Source organism: Loxodonta africana, chromosome 6 (assembly GCF_030014295.1).
Source record: "Loxodonta africana isolate mLoxAfr1 chromosome 6, mLoxAfr1.hap2, whole genome shotgun sequence".
Taxonomy (NCBI): Eukaryota; Metazoa; Chordata; class Mammalia; order Proboscidea; family Elephantidae; genus Loxodonta; species Loxodonta africana.
In genome coordinates this window covers 99,151,839-99,173,546 of record NC_087347.1, presented here as the reverse complement: position 1 = coordinate 99,173,546, position 21,708 = coordinate 99,151,839, and the positions used below count along the sequence as shown (strand labels likewise).

Here is a 21,708-nt window from a genome sequence, read left to right as displayed (position 1 = left end):
AGAGGGTCGGTGAAAAAGAAGAAGACCCATCAATGAGATGGTTTGACACAGTGGCTACGACAGTGGGCTCAAGTATAACAATGATTGTGAGGATGTCACAGGACCAGGCATTGTTTCGTTCTGTTGTACATAGGGTCACTATGAGTCAGAACCAACCTCATAGTACCTAACAACAACATATGTATATATAAAAAACCAAAACCAAACCCACTGCCGTTGAGTCTATTCCGACTCATAGCGACCCTATAGGACAGAGTAGAACTGCCCCATAGAGTTTCCAAGGAGCACCCGGCAGATTTGAACTGCCAACTTTTTGGTTAACAGCGGTGGCACTTAACCACTCTGCCACCAGGGTTTACATATATACACACACACACATATATATGTAAAATTTATTTTTGTTGTGGTTGATAGCACACACAGCAGACTATACACCAAATCAACATTTTCTACATACACAGTTCAGTGACATTGATTGCGTTCTTTGAGTTGTACAATCATTCTCACCCTCCTTTTCTGATCGTTCCTCCCCTATTAACATAAACTCAGTACGCTCTAAGTTTCTTATCTAATCTTTCATGTTGTTGTCAGTTTGATCCCATATAGATAGATCTTAAAAGAGCACAATGCTCAAGGCAGACATTCTTTACTAGTAAGCTAAACAGAATGCTTTTTAAAGTGCTTTTAATTCTTTTGCTGTCAGATTGTGGGCTTCGCTGTTCTTTCTGGAGCCCAGTCTGCTTACCTTTAGCAAGTCTTCTCTCTTTTTCTAATTTTCTGCTTCTGATCTGCTAAGTTTGAAAAACGATTTAAAAATAAATGAGTAGGAAGTAAGGGGTTTCCCTTTGAGTAAGATGCATGGTCTGTATGGCTTTTTTTTTTTTGGCTATTCATAAGCTTTTTTTATTTCATTTTCAGCTTTATTACACAGAAAGAGTTACTGGATATAAACACACCTACCTATAGATGAAGTATAACTGTCATAATCAAGTATGGCCACATTATTTACAAAATATAAATGGTATATATAAAAAGCGTATATATAATTCTTTTTAAGTCCGTAACACATGTTCAGAAGCAGTTAAGCAATACCATGTATACTTACCTGCAAGAATTAGTCCATTGAAATTAATTATTTTTAACATATTTAAAAAAATTTTACTAGTCTTTAAATGCTTTTGGAAATTTACTGCATAGTATGTGTAATGTAGGCACCCTGGTGGCACGGTGGTTAAGCATTCAGTTGCTAACTGAAAAGTCAGTGGTTTGAACCCGCCGGTTATTCTACAGGAGACAGATGTGGCAGCTGCTTTCGTAAACATTTATGGCCCTGGAAACACTATGGGGCAGTTCTACTCTGTCTAGTAGGGTTGCTATGAGTCCGAATCAATTTGATGGCATTGGGATTGGTAGGTTTGGGTATGTATAAGGTAGGAGTGATTTACTGTTTGTCATCAGGATTTTAATTTTAGATCATTATAAGGATTGATCTATGGACTTTTGATAACCCATAAATGGAATGCCTCTTTTGTCTAGGTACCGTCCCCAGTATCAGAACCTGAAGAAGAAAATGATCCTGATGGTCCCTGTGCTTTCAGAAGGCGGGCAGGATGCCAGTATTATGCTGTAAGGACTCTATTTTTTGTGATGTTTTTGTTAACTGGAATAAATAGGTAACTCAAGTAAAGATGCCTTAGCGTTGATCTAAAAGTGGGAAGCCCATCAGACTTCCCATATGTGGATACTGGAGTCCGTGGTTGGTGCAAATGATTAATACACTTGGCTGCTAACCAAACTGTCCAGTGGTTTGAACCCCCCAGCCCCTCCGCAGAAGAAAGATGTGGCAGTCTGCTGCTGTAAAGATTTACAGCCTTGGAAACCCTATGGGGCAGGTCTACTCTGTCACATAAGGTAGCTGTGAGTCGAATCAACACAACAGCAGCCGGTTTGGTTTGGTTTGGTTTAGATGTAAATACTGGAGTCCCTGGTTGGTGTAAATGATTAACATGCTTGGCAGCTAACTAAACATTCGGTGGCTCGAGTCAACTCAGAGGCACCTTGGAAGAAAGGCCTGGCAATTTACATCTGAAAAATCAGCCCTTGAAAATCCTGTGGAGCACAGTTCTGTTCTGACACACATGGAGTAGTCATGAGTCAGAATCAATTTGATAGCAACTGGATTTTTTTTTTTTTTTTTACATTGATACCAATAAAAGATACAAAAAGATACTGAAGTCCTCCAAAAGGTTTCAAAATTCTTTATTAAGAAATTGATATTTCCTCACTTTTTAGAGATCTAGTTTAATTTTGGGCTTACCTATAGCTTCCGCGGGTGCTGAAAATCATTCGTTGTGTCCTTGCTAAAGTTAAGTAAGCCCAGAATCTCCTAAGTGGCTGCTGAGTGTTTATTGAAATACCTTGTTATTCAAGTCCATCTTGTGCATACATACCCAGTAAGTATCAAATGTAAAGTCATAATTTTTTTTTTTAACTTCCCTCATGGCAGTATTTTGCCTAATAATTATATTTATAACTTTTTGACATACTTAGAAATTGCTTTATGCTATTAAGTCAAGTTTTGGTGGAACATTACATCAAGGAATGACACTAACTTTCAAATGCTCAGAGTAACTATAGAGTAATGAGACTGGATTTCATGAAAGGTTTGTAGAGACTGTCTTGTTGAATTATCGTAAACATAAACTGGCAGCTTTTTTGGGGGTGTGTGTATGTATGTGTTTAATGTGGAAGAAGTATAGAGCTGTTGATGAGCTATGCAAAGGAGAGAAGAGAAAATTATGAAAGGGTCAGAGGTAGTAAGGCATAGAACAATAGGATGATGGAATGAGAAGGCAAAGAAATGAGCTGTATGTTTCTTAAAAGTAAAGAGAAAGCTTCAACTTGAACAGTTTTTAGTTCCAAAAAATAATTCCTTCTGGTTTATCTCAATAGGAAGTCTATGAATTACTAACTTCACTATCTCTGCTTTTCTATATACCTATTAAAAGCCATGTTATTCTTTAAAGATATGTTTATTTTAAAATACTTCCTTTTGAAGTGAAGTGAACTTTTGATTTGATTTTGCAAAATTTTACAGTTGTATATTTTAAATCCCAGTTTTACAAGGGGATTTAGGTTTTAATTGTTCTGCTAATGCTGTAGTCACTTTATTATGATTTAACTTTTCTTCATTTCAGATTTTGGAAACCCTGGTGGTGTAGTGGTTAAGTGCTATGGCTGCTAACCAAGAGGTCGGCAGTTCGAATCCACCAGGCGCTGCCTTGAAAATCTATCGGGCAGTTCTACTCTGTCCTGTAGGGTCGCTGTGAGTCAGAATCGACTGGATGGCAGTGGGTTTGGTTTTCATTTCACCTTTAATCTATGAGTTTTTTTGTTTTGGTCTTTTTTCTTCGCAGCCTCGTTTGGACCAAACTAACCATTCATTTGAAAATTCGGAGTTGGCAGATTTGGATAAGCTGAGGTATAGGCATTGCCTTACAACGCTTACAGTTCCAAGCAGATGTATAGGATTTGCAAGGAGACGAGTTGGCAGAGGTGGCAGGTAAACTATTTGTTTTGAGCTGGGTTTTCTTTACAAGCTGGAAGGGAATGAATGGGTAGGAAAATTGGGGGAAAATTCCTTCAGTTAGTATTTGGTTTTATGTTCTTTTTCAGAGTTATAATGGACCGAATAGCCTCAGAACATGACCCAGTCCTGAAACAGATAGACCCTGAAATGCTGAATGGTTTTTCAAGCCCTTCTCAAACTGTAGACTTTTCTTCTAATTTCTCTCGGACCAATGCTTCCAGTAAACATTGTGAAAATAGACTGTCCCTTTCTGAAATACTAAGCAATATTAGATCATGTCGACTACAGTGTTTCCAGCCAAGGCTACTGAATTTACAGGACAGTGATAGTGAAGAACGTACCTCAAGGAAACCAGGGCAGACTGTGAACAACAAAAGAATTTCTGCAGCATCTGTAGCGTTATTGAACACCAGCAAGAATGGCATATCAGGTAGGCTAACACTTTGTTAAGAGTGTGTCGTGCTGTTTTGTTTTTTTTTTTTTCCCTCTTAATTTTCATTTCCTTATCCACTAAATTAACTCTCAGGATAAATTTTGAGGGTTTATTTTCCTAATTCCACTCAGGAAAGGAATTTTATATTTGCTTCATTTTTTTTCCTAACTTAAGAGTTTTATTATTATGTTTCACTTTTTAACCAAAATGTCCTAATATCTATAAACCACCAACATGCGTTTTCAGTGTGTCTGCCTGGTATGGTGATTATGGAGGCAGAGTGGGTAAGGAGCCCTAATGGGAAAACTGGTTATAAGCTGCCACCAGATCAGCATAGCACTATACTGTCCACTGCTGCTTTTAGTAAAGAAATTTTTTATTTTTGTTTACTAACTTTGCTTGAATGTAACCATTGCTCTTTGAGAGCACCATTGAAAACCCCTTCTCAAACATGATTTGTTAGGAGGTTCACTATGAAGAGTTGTAAGCTTTGTCTGATAGTTTCTCTCTCGAGTTGAAACCCGAAAGATTTTTTTTCATTTTAAGAGTCATTGTGCCCGTGTTCATTTAATATTTTTATGATCTGTACATTGTAAATAATGTGTAATATCTAGAGAATCTAAAATGTCATTTTGATTTGACTTCTGTGGACAGTCTTTATGACGTGTACAAGTATTTATGCTTTGTAAATATCCTTATAATATAAACATTGTAAATGCATGGTATTCAGAGACAAAAATACAGGCAATGTGACTTACACTGTTTATATCCTTTCTTTCAGTAAAATGTGTGCATTTCTAAATTATGTCCTGAATGTTGCATTTTAATATGCAAAATTATATTAAACCATTTTAAAGTGGTTCTGAATCATTCCAGCTTGAAATTTGGCCTCAGTAGTGTTCAGTCTTTCTTAGTTAATGAACTGCTTATTTTCAGACTTGACTTAGACGTTTATTTGAAGGTTGTAATGGAAAACTAGATTTGTTTGAATGATTGGAAGTTGGCATAGCATTTCTCCAAATTAGTTGGTTAATTTTCTCCTAAATGAACTTAGGTAAGGAAAATGGCATCCATTATGAGTCTGTGAAGTTTAATGAGGTTTTGAAGCTGAAATGGATGAACACCTAATATGATTTAAGGTGGCAAGATTCTTAGAAATCTGAAGATAGTAGAAAGTTGACAAATACTAGGTCAGATGTTTTTCAGCCAACTCCAAGAGATTGTTTCGTTTGTTCAGCTGAACTAAGAAGTCCTGTGCCAAACATTACTCAAAATAATTTTGGACAGTGAGTTTTAAAATGAGCCATACAGCCACTTATGATTATATTTGATTGATTAGGCTGAACTTCATCTCTATCAATGTATATTCTGTATCAAAGAATGATTTTAATATGTTCCTACTCAACTTAGACATGACCAGATATTTGCAGCTTTCTGCTATAAAGTTCTGATCAACTCTTCTTTGAGATGATGTTCTTAAGTTAACTTTTCTGTTTTCCAGAAAATGTATTTATGTGTATGTTATTGTGTCATCAACACTATGTTTATTTTGACACAACTTAATGCCCTGGTGGCACAATGGTTAAGCACTCAGCTGCTAATCCAAAGGTTGGCAATTTGAATGCACCCAGAGGCTCCCACCAGAGAAACATCTGGTGATCTACTTCCATAAAGATTATAGCCTAAAAAACCTATGGAGCAGTTCTTCTTTGTTGTATGGGGTTGCTATGAGTTAAAAATCAACGTGAGGGCACCTGTCAACAGCAACGATGTAACTTAAATACATGTATAATAATCAGCTCTAGAATTCTGTGATTCTGCCATAGATCAACATAAAATAAGAATTTAAAGTATTATCTTGAGGTATGCATGCATTTCTCAAAGGACTTAAATCGCAAACATACAATGTTACCTTTTTTTTAAATCTGATAACATAGATTATAAATTTTTATTTTTTGCTTTCCCCCCATCAGAAAAGTAGTCTGCTTGGTCTGTATAACTTCCTGTCTTACATATTTTAATATCCTCAACATAGTACCATATCTTTCTTCCTTTGAAAAAACTTAATGCATAAGCAACAGCTGAGCTGTATTAGAAGGCAATATTTTTAATCAAGTCTTTCTATATATATATATGTATATATATATATTTAATCACTTATTTAATGTATTTTAATCACTTATTAGAATGAAGAATTTTGTATGAAGTTTTGAGTATCCATTATACTAATTATATTTTTGAAATCATTTTCTAAGCTTTGGTTAGATAGTTTTATGTGGATTCTGTTACGGTTTAGTAAGTACCGAGAAATTTCCTTCAGCTACCTAAAGAGAAGGATTTAGGTGTTTTTAGAAAGTTGTATTTTTAAATTTGATGAACATATGCAAAATAATTAAATCCTTCTATATGTGTATGTCTTTTAGTCTGTGTTTTTGTCTTTTTTAGTTTAATGTTTTTGCCTTCTTAGTGGGCTTGGTGATTAGAGTATGTGTTTCTTTAAAAGTAACAATACTGACATAGACAACTACGTATTTACCAGCTGAGATTACCCAGTTAGACAAGTTATAAGTACTGACTTCTGTTTCATAGCTGCAAAATTGATGATACTGAACAAATGAAGGGCTTAATCAGAAATAGAAGCCCTATGCACTTGGGAGTAATATTTATTTATATCACAAATTCCTTATTTCTTTAGAAAGAGAGGGAATGGGGACTGCATCTTATGTGAACTTGAAGGTTAAGAATTTCCTTTCTTTTATGTGGTAATTTTAATAAATTAAATTTTATTAAATTTAAATAAAATAAATTATATTTTAAATTTATTTTTTTAAGTATTTTTAAATAAATAAAATTTTAGTAAATCAGGCCATAATTCCTGTATCCTAAGTGTATTATTTTCTATATCATACTCAAAGGACTTAAAAAACTAAAATTGAAATCTGTGTTCCTAGGCATTAGAATTAGCTACAGCTAAAGGCTTTTCATTCTAACAAGATGTTAACTTTTAAGTAAAATAAGGGAAGACAGAGAAAGGAAAGATTGTGTTGACCATGGCAAGTGAATGACCAGGAAAAATTAATTCCATACATGATTACTTGGGATCTTTTATATGAAAAGCGCTGTGCTAAGTGTTTAAAAGTTTCACAAGACAATAATCCTTACCTTCAAAGAGTTTCTAGTCCATGGCAAATATTACATCTTTATGTAAATAGAAGATAAAGTTTTTAGTCCTTTGAAAGTGCAATATTACTTATTCTTGAGATGATGTTCTTAAATTCAAAACTCAAGAAAATGTGTTTCACATCTAAAAATAGCTTTCCTTATTCAGACTTGAAGGGCCAGGTTCTTTCACATGTATCTTGGTTTTGACTAATGCGTGGTTGCAAATTAATACAGTGTCTTTTTCCTTTTCTGACTCTCTTGATATATTGCATAGATACAGTACCTTTTTAACCAGCTCCAAATATCTTAATATCGCCAGTTTATAAAGTCATTAATATTTTGTACAATGTTTCAAGAGAAATTTCTGATTTTTAATTTATCCATTTCCTTTTCCTGTTCCTTATTAAATTGCCGTAAATGTTTACAAGCATAAAAGTTTTATGAGAGGCAACACTGTGCATGTCACTTATGATAGGCAACCAGCTAAGGTACTCACAATTATTTTTGGTTTAGAGTTGCTTCCAAAGGTGAGAAATGAATTCAGATTTCAGGGATTAAACAATTTGTTTGGCTGCTGAAGGACATAATAATGAAATTTCAGTTGTAACTATTAAGTTTGTGTGTCAGAAGTTTAAATGGGTCCTTAGTCTGTTTTCATTATCCTCTCATCCCGTTTGTTCCTCATCTCCTCACCTCATTATCACAGTTTATTCCTTAGTTTGTCCTTAGCTATGAGAGTTATGTTTATACAGTCCTGGGCAGATAGTGCCAATTTTCAAGAATTAGATTTGTCTTCAGAATAGCTCCAGTGGTTGTATGTGAACTTTCATCTGATTCCCTTTCAGCTGATGGTTTGGAATCCCACTGATGGTTGGATCTCCGTCCCCCCAAAAGATAAAGCCCCATATCTGTCCTTTCAAACAAATTTGCATATAATCAGCATTACTTCAGTAAAAGCATATATTAAAACTCTTATAACAAAGACCTACCTAGTAGATGGAGAAGTGCTGGATAATATATTCATTTTGACTTTGTGATCACCACATTGGATGCTCTTCATTAAACTCTGAAAACATGGTCTAGGCCAGCATTTCTCAAATTTGAAAAATTCCCAACTTCCCAAAAATACGTCTTTTTAGCCCAGTTTGAAAGACACAACATTAAAAGTTAAAAGATTATGAAAAATAAAGGCAGGTACAAACAAAAATTATATCTCAGTACTCTGTTACAGGATGATCATCCAGAAGGTCCAGGATGTGTTTCTATTCGATTTCTCTTTTTAGTTTATAAATGAAACAAATACAAAGTTAATAAATATTTTACCCAGGAATGAAATCTTTACCTGAGGACACTTGTGGGGCTAAGTTTAAGAAACAGTGATTTGGGGCTTTTAATTATTGAATTTGTAAAATGTATGTGCCTGGTGGCTTGCTGTCAGAATATGAGAGGGAAAGGTGATAAGAGGTCAGCCTGGGCAGACTACCAGCGTCAACTGGGAATCACATACCTGAAAGCTAAAGGATGAAATGAGGGATCTTTGGAAACAAGTTTAACATTCCGAGGATGGTGACGTGTTCTAAGAAAAAGTGTATGGATTTATCTCTGGAGTAAAAGCAGACCGTTAAATCCAGGATAAGTAATGAGCCAGATATTTAGAAAATAGCCAGAAAAGTTAGGGGTTGTAGTCAAAACCAGACTGTCGTTTATGTATTTCTGTATTTAGAAATGCAGTAATGTTACTGGTGTTCAGAATGACGTATTTGTGTTATATGAAAGGAAAAATTTCATGCTAGTTATATCCATTTGTTAGAATGTGCTTACCCAGAGAAATTTGCAGAACTTCTAAGTTAGGAATAGGGATACTTCCCATCTATCTGGAATAGTGAAATATTGCCACCTTCACAAAAGAGCCAGTTTTATGGTTATGTTTAAACTGGTAGGACTTAGAAGGGTTTAAATATTAACTCTTATAATTTTAAAAATATTTCATCTAGCATTTCTGTGTGCCTATAGCAGAATGGGGGAGTCCCTGAATGGTGCAAATGGTTAACACACTCAGCTGCTAACTGAAAGGTTGGTGATTTGAGTCCATCCAGAGGCACACCTTGGAAGAAAGGCCTGGCAATCTACTTTCGAAAAATCAGCCATTGAAAACCCCGTGAAGCACAGTTCTACTCTGACACAGATGGGGTCTCTGTGAGTCAGAATTGACTCAGCAGCAGCGGGTTTTGGTACCCTACACAAAGCTGGGCCTCTATTATGGATTTCGTTTCTGGAAAGATTTGTTTACTGTATCACTACAGGCTTTTCCTGATATATGTGTTAATACATGCCTTTTGATGAAAAAACAGTGAAGAAATAAATCATCTCATGGAAGTATTTCGGTAACTGATGAAAGGAAAAATAATTAGCAGAGAAGTTACTTTCAGTCAAATACCACCCTTCACCTTCTAGTACGTCAACCCTGAGAACCCTGAAAATGGCAATTAAATACTGATGTCCAGGTCATTAAAATCAACCTTCTTACTCCTTTCCCGTCACCCCAATATAGTGAAAGTGGTCAAATGAAAAGGGTGTTTTTTTTTAATGTGTTCCAATTTTGTGTCACAACTACTGTTCCCTGTTTTTGTCTAAAGAGTTAAGGTGATACTAAACAGTGCTCTAGAATATTCCGGAAGAGGAACATCAGCTTGTTTCAAGCACAAAACACCTCATTAAAGAGCTAGATGGCATGAGGTGAAGGGGAAGAGAGAAAATGAATGTAATTTTTCAAAGCGTATCCATCTTATTAAGTTATATCTGCATCGTTGATAACGCGAGCAGGAATGAGATCATTGGTGAGATTTTTGGTATCAAAATCAGCTTAAATTTAGGTTGAGAACTATGATTCATTGATTTGAACAGTGTGGATTAAGTCTGTATAGAATATTATGAGTTTTTTATGGAGAAAGTAATGGTCTTGACAAGACAGGCCAATAAATGTAGACATATTAAAAAACAGGCAACTTTATCATCATCCCTTTTTTCATATAATATAAATGATCTTCTGTTCATAAAAGCAGGTAGAACACCTCTACTCCTTTGACGCTAATTGGGGCCTTTGGAGCCCTAGTCACGCAATGGTTAAGAGCTCAGCTGCTAACCCAAAGGTTGGCAATTAGAATCCACCAGCTGCTCTTGGCAGCTCACATTCACCAGCCATTCCTTGGAAACCCTATGGGGCAAGTTCTACCCTGCTTTATAGGGTTGTTATGTGTCAGAATCAACTCATTAGCAATGGGTTTGGTTTTGGAATGTTGACAGTACTTCTCAGCCATGGACCACCACCAACGACAAAAATACGCATTTCATCTTTCCACTAATTCAGATATGTGCTTTATTCTGAATTAGTAAGATTTTATTGCCTGTCTGACTTAAAAGGTATTGGAAAGATAAAAGGTTCTCATTATCATTTCTTTCTTAATTTTGAAAAAAGCAAAAAAGGTGCGTTCTCTTTACTTGGTTTGGTTTTCACTTAAGGCTGTTACTACTCACCTTTTCACTTCAATGTAAACGTTAACCCTGGACTAACTTAGCACTGGATTGTAGGGAGCACGCACTGCTACCACCAGAGTCCAAGTCCGTTTCTTTTGAATCGGTATACTCTGTATACATAGGACTTAGACAGTTTTATTTGGGTTTAATTTAAGATTTTTCTTCCTGCCTTTGTATGTAGTAAACTATTTTTTCATCTCTTTCTTGACCCAAGGTTTTCAGACAGCTGGAAATTGATGAACACTTTACATTTTTATTTGATTTTGAAGATCGTAAATTTAGAATTAAAACTTTTTTTCATTTAAAAATAGAACACTTTCAGTGAATTTAACATGTGCAAAGAAAGACATTTGATTTTGTTGGTAATTCAGTAAGATAACTAATGTGTACTTCACAAATACAGGTAATACTGCACCTTCCAAGTGAGCATTGTAATGTCCCAAGTTTTTGAATCTTCTAAAAATAAAATTACTGTCTTGTCTGAGAACAGGTTTCCCCTCATAGTTTAATTCACATTTTAATGGTAATGAAACAGAACAGAGAATGCAAAGATTTGCCCATTCCTGGGGCCTCACAGCTCCCTTTTCATAGTATATAAATTATACCACGCATAACTGGTTATGGGCGGTGCGAGCAGTTTGCAATCCGCTGCTAACCTAGAGGTTGGCAGTTTACCCCACCCAGCAGTGCCACAGAAGAAAGAGCTGGCAATATGCTTCCAAAGATTACAGTCAAGAAAATCCTGTGGAGCAACTCTCTGTAACACATGAGTTTGCCATGAGTCGGAATCAACTGCAATGGAATTTTTTTTTTTTTTAAACATATAACTTGTTACAAGTCTAATTTCATAAAAAATATTTTTTCTTAAGTTTCTTATTTGTGGCCCTTCTGTGTAGAAAACTTTGGGGGTGTTAAGTACCCTAGGATGAGAGTATAATCTACTTTAAACTCCTTCGGGTAATATTGAATAGATTGCTCAGCTGCATGTAAAGGTTGGCTCATGTTAGTATGTCGTCTTTTCTTCGCAATTAATACTATATGATTTTATGGCAGGGACCCTCTACCTCATTTATTTTCCCTGTATTCACTGTAACTGTTGGTGCAGCACTCTGTGCCATAGTGGATATTTAGTAAATACTTGTTGGCTAAAATAATCTGGAGAGAGGTAAGAAGGTAATAAAGAAAAATAAAGCAAAAATTACTGTAGTAGTGCGTGTATTCTGATGTGATTTAGTATTGCCTTACTCTAATAATGTACTGACTTCTATGGAAATAGCTTTCTGTCCTCTAAATCAGTTTATCAGTGATCTACTAAGGTATCAGTGAATGAAAGTTTATATTTTTTCAACAAAAGTATTTCCTAATATAACTTGCTTTTTTTTTAAATAATATTTTATTATGTTTGTGGTGAAAACTTACACAACAAATTAGGTTCCCATTTGACAATTTCTATACAAATTGTTCAGTGACATGTTACATTTTTCATAATATGTCAACATTGTCTTTAATTATGTTCTGGTTGTTTGGTTTCCAGTACTGTAGCTTTGCTGTCCCTTTATCTCCCCTCTCTCTTTGCTCCAGAGTGATTGTTGACCTTTTGATCTCATATAAAAACCATCGATCTCATATGGATGGTTTTTTAATGGAACCCTTTACTCATGGATAATATCCTTTATTTTGTGTGCCGATCAGTTATTTTACTAAAAGGTGACCTCAGGAGAGTTTTAGCTTGTCTTTTAAGCAAAAGTTCTAGATGTCTTGTTTTTGGACACAACATAATTGATTACATGTACAGATATCTTTAATTTCTAGAACACTTTTGTAGTTCTTAGCTGGTGTTTTTATAGGTAGAACTTATTTTAGACAGTGAACATACTGGCTTAAACGATGATGAATGGTTTTGTTAGATGAATACCTTTGTCTTTTACTCTGATTTGTAATCGGAAAAGTATATTCACTTCACTGTCATGTATGAAAACCAACAGTAAGAATCATTTAGTCTTGCAGATAGTCCTGTTTTCTTATTAAGGGTATATCTTAGTCATCATTATTATTTGCATCAGTGAATCAAAGTTTTTCTCATTACATAGTTAGCATGAGAGTCTTAAGAGTGATCTCAAAGATACTAAGTCTGAATAAAATAATCCAAATATTAAAACTGTGTTATGCAGGAAAACTCCATCTAGGAATGTTTTTGTGCTGTGATATTAGGGATGTCCTGGATATCGGTATAGAGCACTTCAGCTGAAAGACTTTATCATTTGTATTGGGTTCTTTACTGATGATGTATATTGCGATTTATAATTGCTTTCCATCTTAATTGTGAAATAAGTTTATACTGCATTCTGCTTATGTTACTAAAAATATTTGAACATGTCCTTACTTCTGAAATGCATTCCCTCTCCCAGTGACAGGGGGTATTACAGAAGAGCAGTTTCAGACACATCAGCAGCAGTTAGTTCAAATGCAAAGGCAGCAGCTTGCTCAGCTTCAGCAGAAACAGCAGTCCCAGCATTCCTCGCAGCAGACGCATCCGAAAGCGCAGGTAAACCTGTCTTTTAGTCGTGGTTAGGCCTCTTCCTTTGTTCCATAATTATGTACTTTTGTTCAGTTTTAGTCAAGTCACAGAAGATAACCTTGCTGTTGCCACTTTTGATTTTGAGGATATCACTTAAGTTTCTTTCCAGTTAATTTTCTTAAGTGACTAGTTTACAAACTAGTCACTTAATCTTTTATGAGTTTTATAATATTTTATAAGAAGAGCATTAGAGTCAAATGTATTTTTAATTTAGGAGAGAAGTAGCTACATTTTGGGGAGTGGGCTATTGAGAATTCATAAAAGTAGTTATATAGTCTTAGAGCCGTTGTCCCCCCCCACACCCCCCTGAAAAGTTTTTTTTCAGGGATGTAATTTTCTAACTCCTTTCTAAACTGTGTGTTTAAGTGCCATGTGGGTATGTCTCATGTGCTGAAAGATAATTCTCTTGAATTATGCAATAAATCTAAATAACATAGCCCCTTGCTTCTTTGAATCACTTTTCCCTGTAGGAAAACCTTGCCACTGGGAGAGTTTTCCCATGGATACCATAAGAGAAGGCACTGGAGATAAGAAAAAAAAAAAAAAACTTCATAAAACTGTAGTTGGGAAGTATATTTCAAATTTGCGGTAGCTGGAAAAATTGGCATTTTAGGTCTTAAGTTGTTGCTCTGTAAATGTTTTGATATAAATGTTCTCACTTTGATTCTCAGTTTATCACTACATTGGTTGATCAGATTCTAAAGTAATAATTGAGATTAACTCAATCGTGGCTGTGTCCCATGAGCTGTCAGGCCAGGATCTGCCCATAGTTGTTCAGCTCATCCTCAGAGGGTTGATCTCTGTCCCCAAAAGCCTAAAAATCTGAGCACAGTTACTTCTTTGGAGGACATAACACTGACCTTAAAGATTGAGTCCAGCAATAAGAAAATCTCAGGGACCCTAGGATACATCAGACATTCCTGTGACACCCAGCTGGATCTGGACTGGCCTATACAATCTAGGGCTATCGGTTGTTAGTTAACTGTTAACTTGTTTTATATTAGAATCAACCTGTTTGCTTTTTCTGAGTCTCTTGGTTAGTTAGCCTAAAGTATTTTCAGGCTACTGCAAGATTAGGCCAAGATACATTTTTACATTGTGGCAAAAATGACTGTTCGTTATCTCTGTGTGATTTCAGTTAGCCCAGAGTATCTAAATTGTCAGGTACGTTTAAAATCATTCAGTAGCGCTCACTGGAAAAATTTATAGAGCGTTAAAGGTTTGGGTTTTTTAAATCTTCTAGTTCTTTCTCAGAAATAGTAGCTGCGCAGTTTTTAGTCACTTCTCTGCTTCATATGCCAGAAAGAGTCTGTGAAGTCCTGGGTCTCTTTATCTAAGCGCTTGCAACTGTTCAAGTTACCACTAAAAATAAATTAGAGAGGCAGTAATAGTCTCTTGCATTGGCCACATTCATTAGTATGGTCCCGAAATCACATCTAGAAAATTGAGAGTTTCCCTTTGTTCATTGTGTAGGGCTCAAGCACCTCTGACTGTATGTCTAAAACACTTGACTCAGCCAGCGCCCACTTTGCTGCATCTGCAGTGGTCAGTGCACCTGTTCCAAGTCGCAGTGAGGTAGCCAAGGAACAGAACACTGGTCACAACAACATAAATGGTGTTGTCCAGCCTTCAGGTAAGGCCGTGGTTTCACATGGCACTTACTAGCTTGAAGTTGTAACTCACTGATTTGGGGTATGGTTTTTGTTCATTTAATTCTCTTAAATTCAAGAAGAAAATATAACAAAAGAGATCAATCGATACTCTTTGGAATTTCTTTTGGAAGGTATGGGGAATGGCTAGGTCTTTTCTAGAATTTACATGTAGCCTTTTCCTCCCTGTTTACTCTTGTACCCACTGATACCTACATGGGTAACTCTCCACCCTTCCCAGTGTCGTCCACATTCTGTCAGTTACCTCACACCTTAGGAAACTCATTGAGCTAATCAATAACCATCACCACTGAATCATCCATGCAGTGAGAAGATAGTGAAATATAATCCAGATGGTCTATTGATAAATTTGCAACAGGATTTACCTTCCCACTCTTAAATATTAATAGGCATACTGCCCCTGACTTCTTGCTCTTCAGATACAGTGTTGCCGTGGAACCATGTCTGCTGTTTGCCACCCTGAGTCCTCAAAGACTATAGCTGTTTCTGTCATCTTTCAACTACCTCACAGACCCTAGAGTTCCCCAGTTCCTTTAACATACACACGTAATCCTAATTTCCCACCCTTACTAATGTTTATGCAGCTTCCAGATTCTTTGGGAAATACACCTATCACTTGTATGTGCCCTCAACCTCCATAAACAAACTCTGACTTCAGGGCTTCTCTGCCTATTATATTTGCCTCCAGAGTTCCCCAGGAATGGAGGTAGCAGAATATTTACAAATCCCTTTTGTGCAGGCCAATAGAAGGAGGGTGTCTTTGGGGTTGTAACAGATCAGTACATCATACCTACAGAGCAGAAGCTCTCTTTTGAGAGGCCATTGTGTGAAAATTTTAACTTGGTATTTAATGAGAATGAACATGCTTATATTTGTTTTTATTACTAAACTTCTGACATTTTAAGAGCTGTATCAATGTCCCATGGCATGAATTGAATGATATTTTTTTATTTTTTCCAGGAGCCTCTAAAACATTATACTCTACCAATATGGCTTTATCATCCAGCCCAGGGATTTCAGCTGTACAACTTGTAAGGACAGTTGGCCACACCACTACAAACCACTTAATCCCAGCATTGTGCACAAGCAGTCCTCAAACACTTCCCATGAACAATTCCTGCCTGACAAATGCAGTGCACCTCAATAACGTCAGTGTTGTTTCTCCAGTCAATGTGCATATCAACACAAGGACTTCAGCACCATCGCCAACAGCCTTAAAACTTGCCACAGTGGCTGCCAGTATGGACAGAGTGCCAAAGGTTACTCCCAGCAGTGCCATCAGCAGCATAGCAAGGTGTGTGTGTGTTTCAGGTATTATTCTGTCCCTTTATTGTGGCTTCCCTGTGGGAGGAAAAAGACATTTGTTGTTGTTGTTCACTGCTCAAGTAATAGGCATCTGTTGACAGATACTGAGGATCTTCTTAGTGTAAAGCTCTGTGACTGATTACTTGAGGTAGCTAGTAGCGTGTTTAAGTGCCAATCAGAATTGTAAAAAAAAAAAAGACATCAGTTTTGATAAATGTATCAAAAAGTCTTATTTTTTAGAAGCTTTTATATTGCTTTTTTGTAGTTTAGTTTGGACAGTCTCAAAGGTTTAGAATTATCACTAAATTCAGTGCCATGGGTTAGATTTATGTTTTCTTCAGCATTATACACAAGGAGTATTTAAAAGAAATTATTCTATAAATAGATTAATGTTGAGAATTTTCTGAGATTAAAGTATTTTCAAGTGTGGTTTTATACTTTTTTTCCATGGTACTAATACAAGGAGAACAGTGAATCAGGAAAAAAAAAAATTTATATGTGTTACTAAGTACGTGACCTTAAAACCATAAAAATTAAATCATGAAGGAATTTAAGTAATATTATGCTCCTAATGATTATTCTTTTTGAGTATCTTATGCTCCATCTATTGTAAAAAAACAAAAAAACTTACTCTCTTAAATACTTAATAAATAATTATCATTGGCTTCTACCGAAATACTATATTAAATTATTATCTGTCCTAAATAAACAGTTACAGTCAAGCCATGAGGAATTGATGGGATTTCTAAGCTGACGAAAACCTCCTCATCCCTGTTTAGAAATTGTAAAAATGGGAAATATTTTTGTGAAGTACATGTTAAGTTGTAATTACATAAAAACATCTATGTAAATACTAAATGAAAATCTCACGTTCTAGAGAGTGTTAATGCCTCTTTTACTCTTTGCCTTATTATAGAGAGAACCATGAACCAGAAAGATTGGGTTTAAATGGAATAGCAGAGACCACAGTAGCCATGGAAGTGACATAACTTAAAACTGTGTGGCTTTGACCTGTGCTGATGGTATGCAGTCATTCATATTCCAGCCGAATGCAAAAGGCGACACTCTGTGGATCACAGAGCGTTACAGTGGACCTAAATGGACTACAGTATATCGGATGTTAAGTCGATATATAATGTATATTTTGTAAAATTGGGAAAATCACTACCTTGTAAAATAGTTTATTTGTATCATCAATATTATTTCTGTTACTTGAATAGTAGATATTCATCATCATGCTTTTGCACTTGAATTTGCAACTGAATGGATTTTAAAAAAATAATTCTTTAATGGGATCATGAGCATGAAATGGGATCCTGCATCACTTGTTTTAACTATTTATTTTGCCATGTTTACATTTTGTATCTTGTAAAAAATAAAATCCAACTTTGTGTCTAAAAACTTAAAGATTCATAGCTAGGAAATGAAATTCTTGTAATTTTTTTCTAAAGAAACTGTAAAGTTTTCACTTGGTTCATTTTGTTTCACAATTTGACTAGATGGACTTTTTGGTAAATACTTTAGTGGCATTTCACTGTCAAATATGAAGTTCAAGGCAAAATAGTATTTTCTATTACTGTGCAGGGGGAAGGGATGGATCGATACATGCAAATTTAATGTAGTAACTCACTTTTCCATATATTTTGAATGTATATTTCTATTTATAATACCAGTTTATAAAAAAGTAATTACACAGAAAAAACGGACTAGGAAAAATTATGCGTCTGGCACATTTAAACTGTGCAGATATGAAAATTTTTCAAGGATTACATTTTATCTGAAGACTGCATATTTTAACTGGCTTTAAAACAGTAACACACCACATAAAGAATATTTTACCAGGTATGTCTTGCTTTATATCATTGCAATAATTATTGGAAGTCTAGATATCGAGCCATCCCAGGTGTTGGGGGCGGGGGGGAGGGTTGTGGCAAGATTGTCTTTTCAATTTTGGAGAGTTTTCCTGTGGCTACAAGGCAAGTAACGGGTTGGAAAAAGTCTGACTGTAAGCGTTGGACACCTTCATAGTGTAGTGTTTTAGTGACTTTTTTTATACGGTTCTTGTAAATTAGATACGTGTAGTGGTGTTTCAGAATGTTTGTTTATGCACTAGTTCAGACAACTTTCCCTGTTACTTGTTCTTGATAAGTGAAAACTGCAGGGAAATAAAAATACATATCAAAACATGGACATGCTGCATATGTGTTTATTTCACAATGTGCACACAGTGTAAGTGAAAATTTAAGGGAGATGATAGCACTTAACAGCACTTTTCATTTTCACAGTGCTTTCCAAGCATTAATGAAAAGAACTATAAGAAGCTCATCTGTGGGCATTATTGGGTTTCAGATAATCCAATATAAACTACCTTTGGTATGAATAGCTCTTAAAATATTTTACAGAATGTAATTTGCAGTATAACATTCATTGAACTCTCATAAATGAGCCTCATTTTATAAATAAAAGTTTAGAGTAGAATTATATTGCAAGGGGGTTTTGTCAAGTAAGTACTGGGAAATGTAAATATTTTTAATGAATACAGTTAAAACCATTTCAAACTTACATAATTTTATACTTTACGTTTTTATATCTGCAGTCCTGAAAGTTGTAAATTGATATGTCAGTTGAATTAATGGGCCAAGATTTCTGCTGAGAGGGGTTTTATTCAGGTCTTGATGTGTAAAACAATTTATGGCCAAAACCATAGGAAAAATAATAAATTTAATTTCTTCAGTGGTTGTGACCTGATAGGATCCATGCTCGTTTCTGCCATACTACCTCTGGAGTTACTCATTGCTGATTATATAAAGGAAATAATTTTGATTTGATATGTATTATGTGTTCATTCTGCTTATAGTTGGATGTATCTTCTTGCTATTAAGAACTCAAAACAACTTTAGTGCCAATTTTGGAGAAAGATTTTTTTTTTCCATTTTATTGAAGTAAAGCATGAAGTGAATTTGCCTTTATGTGATAAACATGTTTTAAATAATTTAAGTAAAACAAAAGAATTATCCTTCTGTACAGTTTCTGGAGGTGGTGGCAAACTCAGAACTTACCAAAGACTGGTGACTAATTTATTTGTTCCTTTTGAAGTAAAATAGAAAGAGAAGCCTTCCTTATTTTGGTGGTTGTAACTGTTTCATAGTTGGCATTTCAGTTACTTGCATGCACGCTTTTCCAGTGTTTTTCAACATCTTAAGGGGCAGATCATCCTTTTCACCTTATTAAATTGAATATTTTGCACTGTCCCTACACTGACAAGTACCATCTCTTGGTTTTCTGAGGAAACTAGTATTTGTACTTGTAAGCCAATAAGCTTCTAGAATCCTTGGAGAATGGTTTTTGGGGGAGTGAGTGTAGTAAGGGTGTGTGTGTGAGTGTAATAACAGGGTAACTCGTATTAAAGAGAGTACTCCTTCCTGTCCCAGAAATTGCAGGTCATCATTATGACCAGTTATTGTGACATAGCTCTAAGTATATTAGAGGTTGTAATACGTAGTCTTTTCTTTGCAAAAGACCAAGGGAAAAATAAAAATGTTTGGAGGGCACATTTAAAAAGAATAAAAACACAGAGATATATAGATAACATTTTTTCTGTCTTTTAAAAATAAGGAATACAGTATTTTCAACTGTGCCTAAGTGTTTTTTTTATTATCAAGCTTTTTGGTGGGGGGAGGGGACAGAGGGATGGTGGTAAAGAGGACTAACATTTCAGAAGCCTCTCATAGTGTTTGAATATAATGCTACACCTTCAGACAAATGTTGTTGATCAGTAATACACTTTTAACTCAAGTGTTTTGTTTTCCCTTAAGCAGCCTGGCAAATGACTGTATTTGAAAAGATAAGGGTGTCTCAAGTAATTCTGAATATTATAACCCGTAAGACAAGAGATGATTTTCCGTCACCAGCAAAAAATAAGCACCGTAAAAATAGCTAACATCATGAAACATGTGAAGTTGTCTTTTTCATTTAGTCCTAACAGCACTTCTGTAAAGTACTGCTATTTTTCCCATGTTACCAAAAAACCCAAACCAAACCCACTGCATTGAGTCGATTCAGACTCATAGCGACCCTATAGGACAGAGTAGAACTGCCCAAGGAGCGCCTGGTGGATTGGAACTGCTGACCTCTTGGTTAGCAGCCGTGGCATTCAACCACTATGCCACCATGTTACAGACCAGGAAAGCGAAACTTAGGAACATTAAGTTACTAGCCCTGTGTCACATAGTAACATAAATTACTAATCCAGGAGTTAAACCTAGCCAGCCACCATACTTGTATCCACTGCTTTCATCTTCAATATGAAAGTACTACTCCTCAAAGAAGTAATTATGCATCTCAGTCCGTTTACTGGCAGCATCCATAGCAGGGTTTTAAATTTCATTTAGAAAGCAACCACCCCTACTCTTATACCACCAGGCAATTGATATTTGTTTTTTGTTGTTTTCTTTATTCCCAAACTTTGCCCGTTAGAGCCGATTGTGGCTTTTAGCCATCTGCCAAGCAAACCCAAACCAATCAGTTTATCCTCTCTCTGCCCCACCTTGCCACTAAGTTAAAGCTCTCACTCAGCACAAGGCAAAGGGAGCTACCTGGGTGTGGGCCAGGATCTGCCTGAGTTGGCCTGTCTCTGAACCTTGGTTTAAGCATGTTCCTGAAACTACTTGAAGTATGTCTTGGTGGGGGCGTACATATAGCCCACGTGTCACTGGCTTCTTAGCAAGGAAGTAAATGATGTGTGGTCTCAGGCTGAGTTAGTCTAGAGGTCTTTAAGTCAGTGTCGTCAAGGCCGAATCAAGTATGGACAATTCTATGACATATTGTAATGAGCTTATACTGAGTATATACAATGCTAAGCAACTTCAGTGACTACAAGTTATAAAAGGGCACCAGAACCACATATTTTCCAGAGGAAGGGACAATGAGGGGAATAAGCAAGAAGCAATACAGAGAATTTGGAGGAAGCAAGGTTTTAATCTCTGCTGTTTAACTGGTTGGTGATTTCATCATCCTGGTACTCTGAACGTGTACAATGAATGAATGGGTGGAATTAGATTAACTTTTTCTTTTTTTGGCCAGTTCTCATGCTATAAGAATCTACCCTGCCCCCCCCCCACCCCATTGCCCAGGTGGCTCTCTTAGCTTTCCAGAAAAATCACCTTCCCTGCTATTGTTAGTGTCCACTGACTTACCAGCACAATTGAAAAGAAATCAGTGTAACAAGTCACACCCTATATATCCTCCTACCACTCCTTTTCCTGTTGTCTGAAGGGAGGACAATTACTATTTCAAACATGGGCTCAAGATGTTTGTGACTTACTGCACAGCTAGAAATTTTAACATAGGGAAGAAGAAGGTAACACTGGGCCACGTACTTATCCAGCAATGATTTATTTGGTGCAGAATTTCAGGTTTGGGCCGCCTCAAAATGGGG

At 35.9% G+C, this 21,708-nt stretch overlaps 1 protein-coding gene across 4 annotated transcripts in view; it reads left to right on the top strand.

The window, feature by feature from the left end:
- Positions 1-21,333, top strand: part of EPC2 (enhancer of polycomb homolog 2) — a 153,669-nt gene extending 132,336 nt beyond the window's left edge. For 2 of the 4 annotated variants that reach the window (XM_064287170.1, XM_064287171.1), the window contains exons 8-14: positions 1,537-1,626; positions 3,417-3,562; positions 3,676-4,019; positions 13,127-13,263; positions 14,770-14,929; positions 15,927-16,260; positions 17,188-21,330. In XM_064287170.1, the coding sequence (XP_064143240.1) occupies positions 1,537-1,626; positions 3,417-3,562; positions 3,676-4,019; positions 13,127-13,263; positions 14,770-14,929; positions 15,927-16,260; positions 17,188-17,260 (1,284 nt within the window). In that variant the 3' untranslated portion in view covers positions 17,261-21,330. Of the gene's footprint in view, positions 1-1,536; positions 1,627-3,416; positions 3,563-3,675; positions 4,020-13,126; positions 13,264-14,769; positions 14,930-15,926; positions 16,261-17,187 lie in introns of all 4 variants that reach the window. The other 2 variants (XM_064287172.1, XM_064287169.1) reach the window with 2 other exon arrangements.
- The last annotated feature ends 375 nt before the right edge of the window (positions 21,334-21,708 follow it).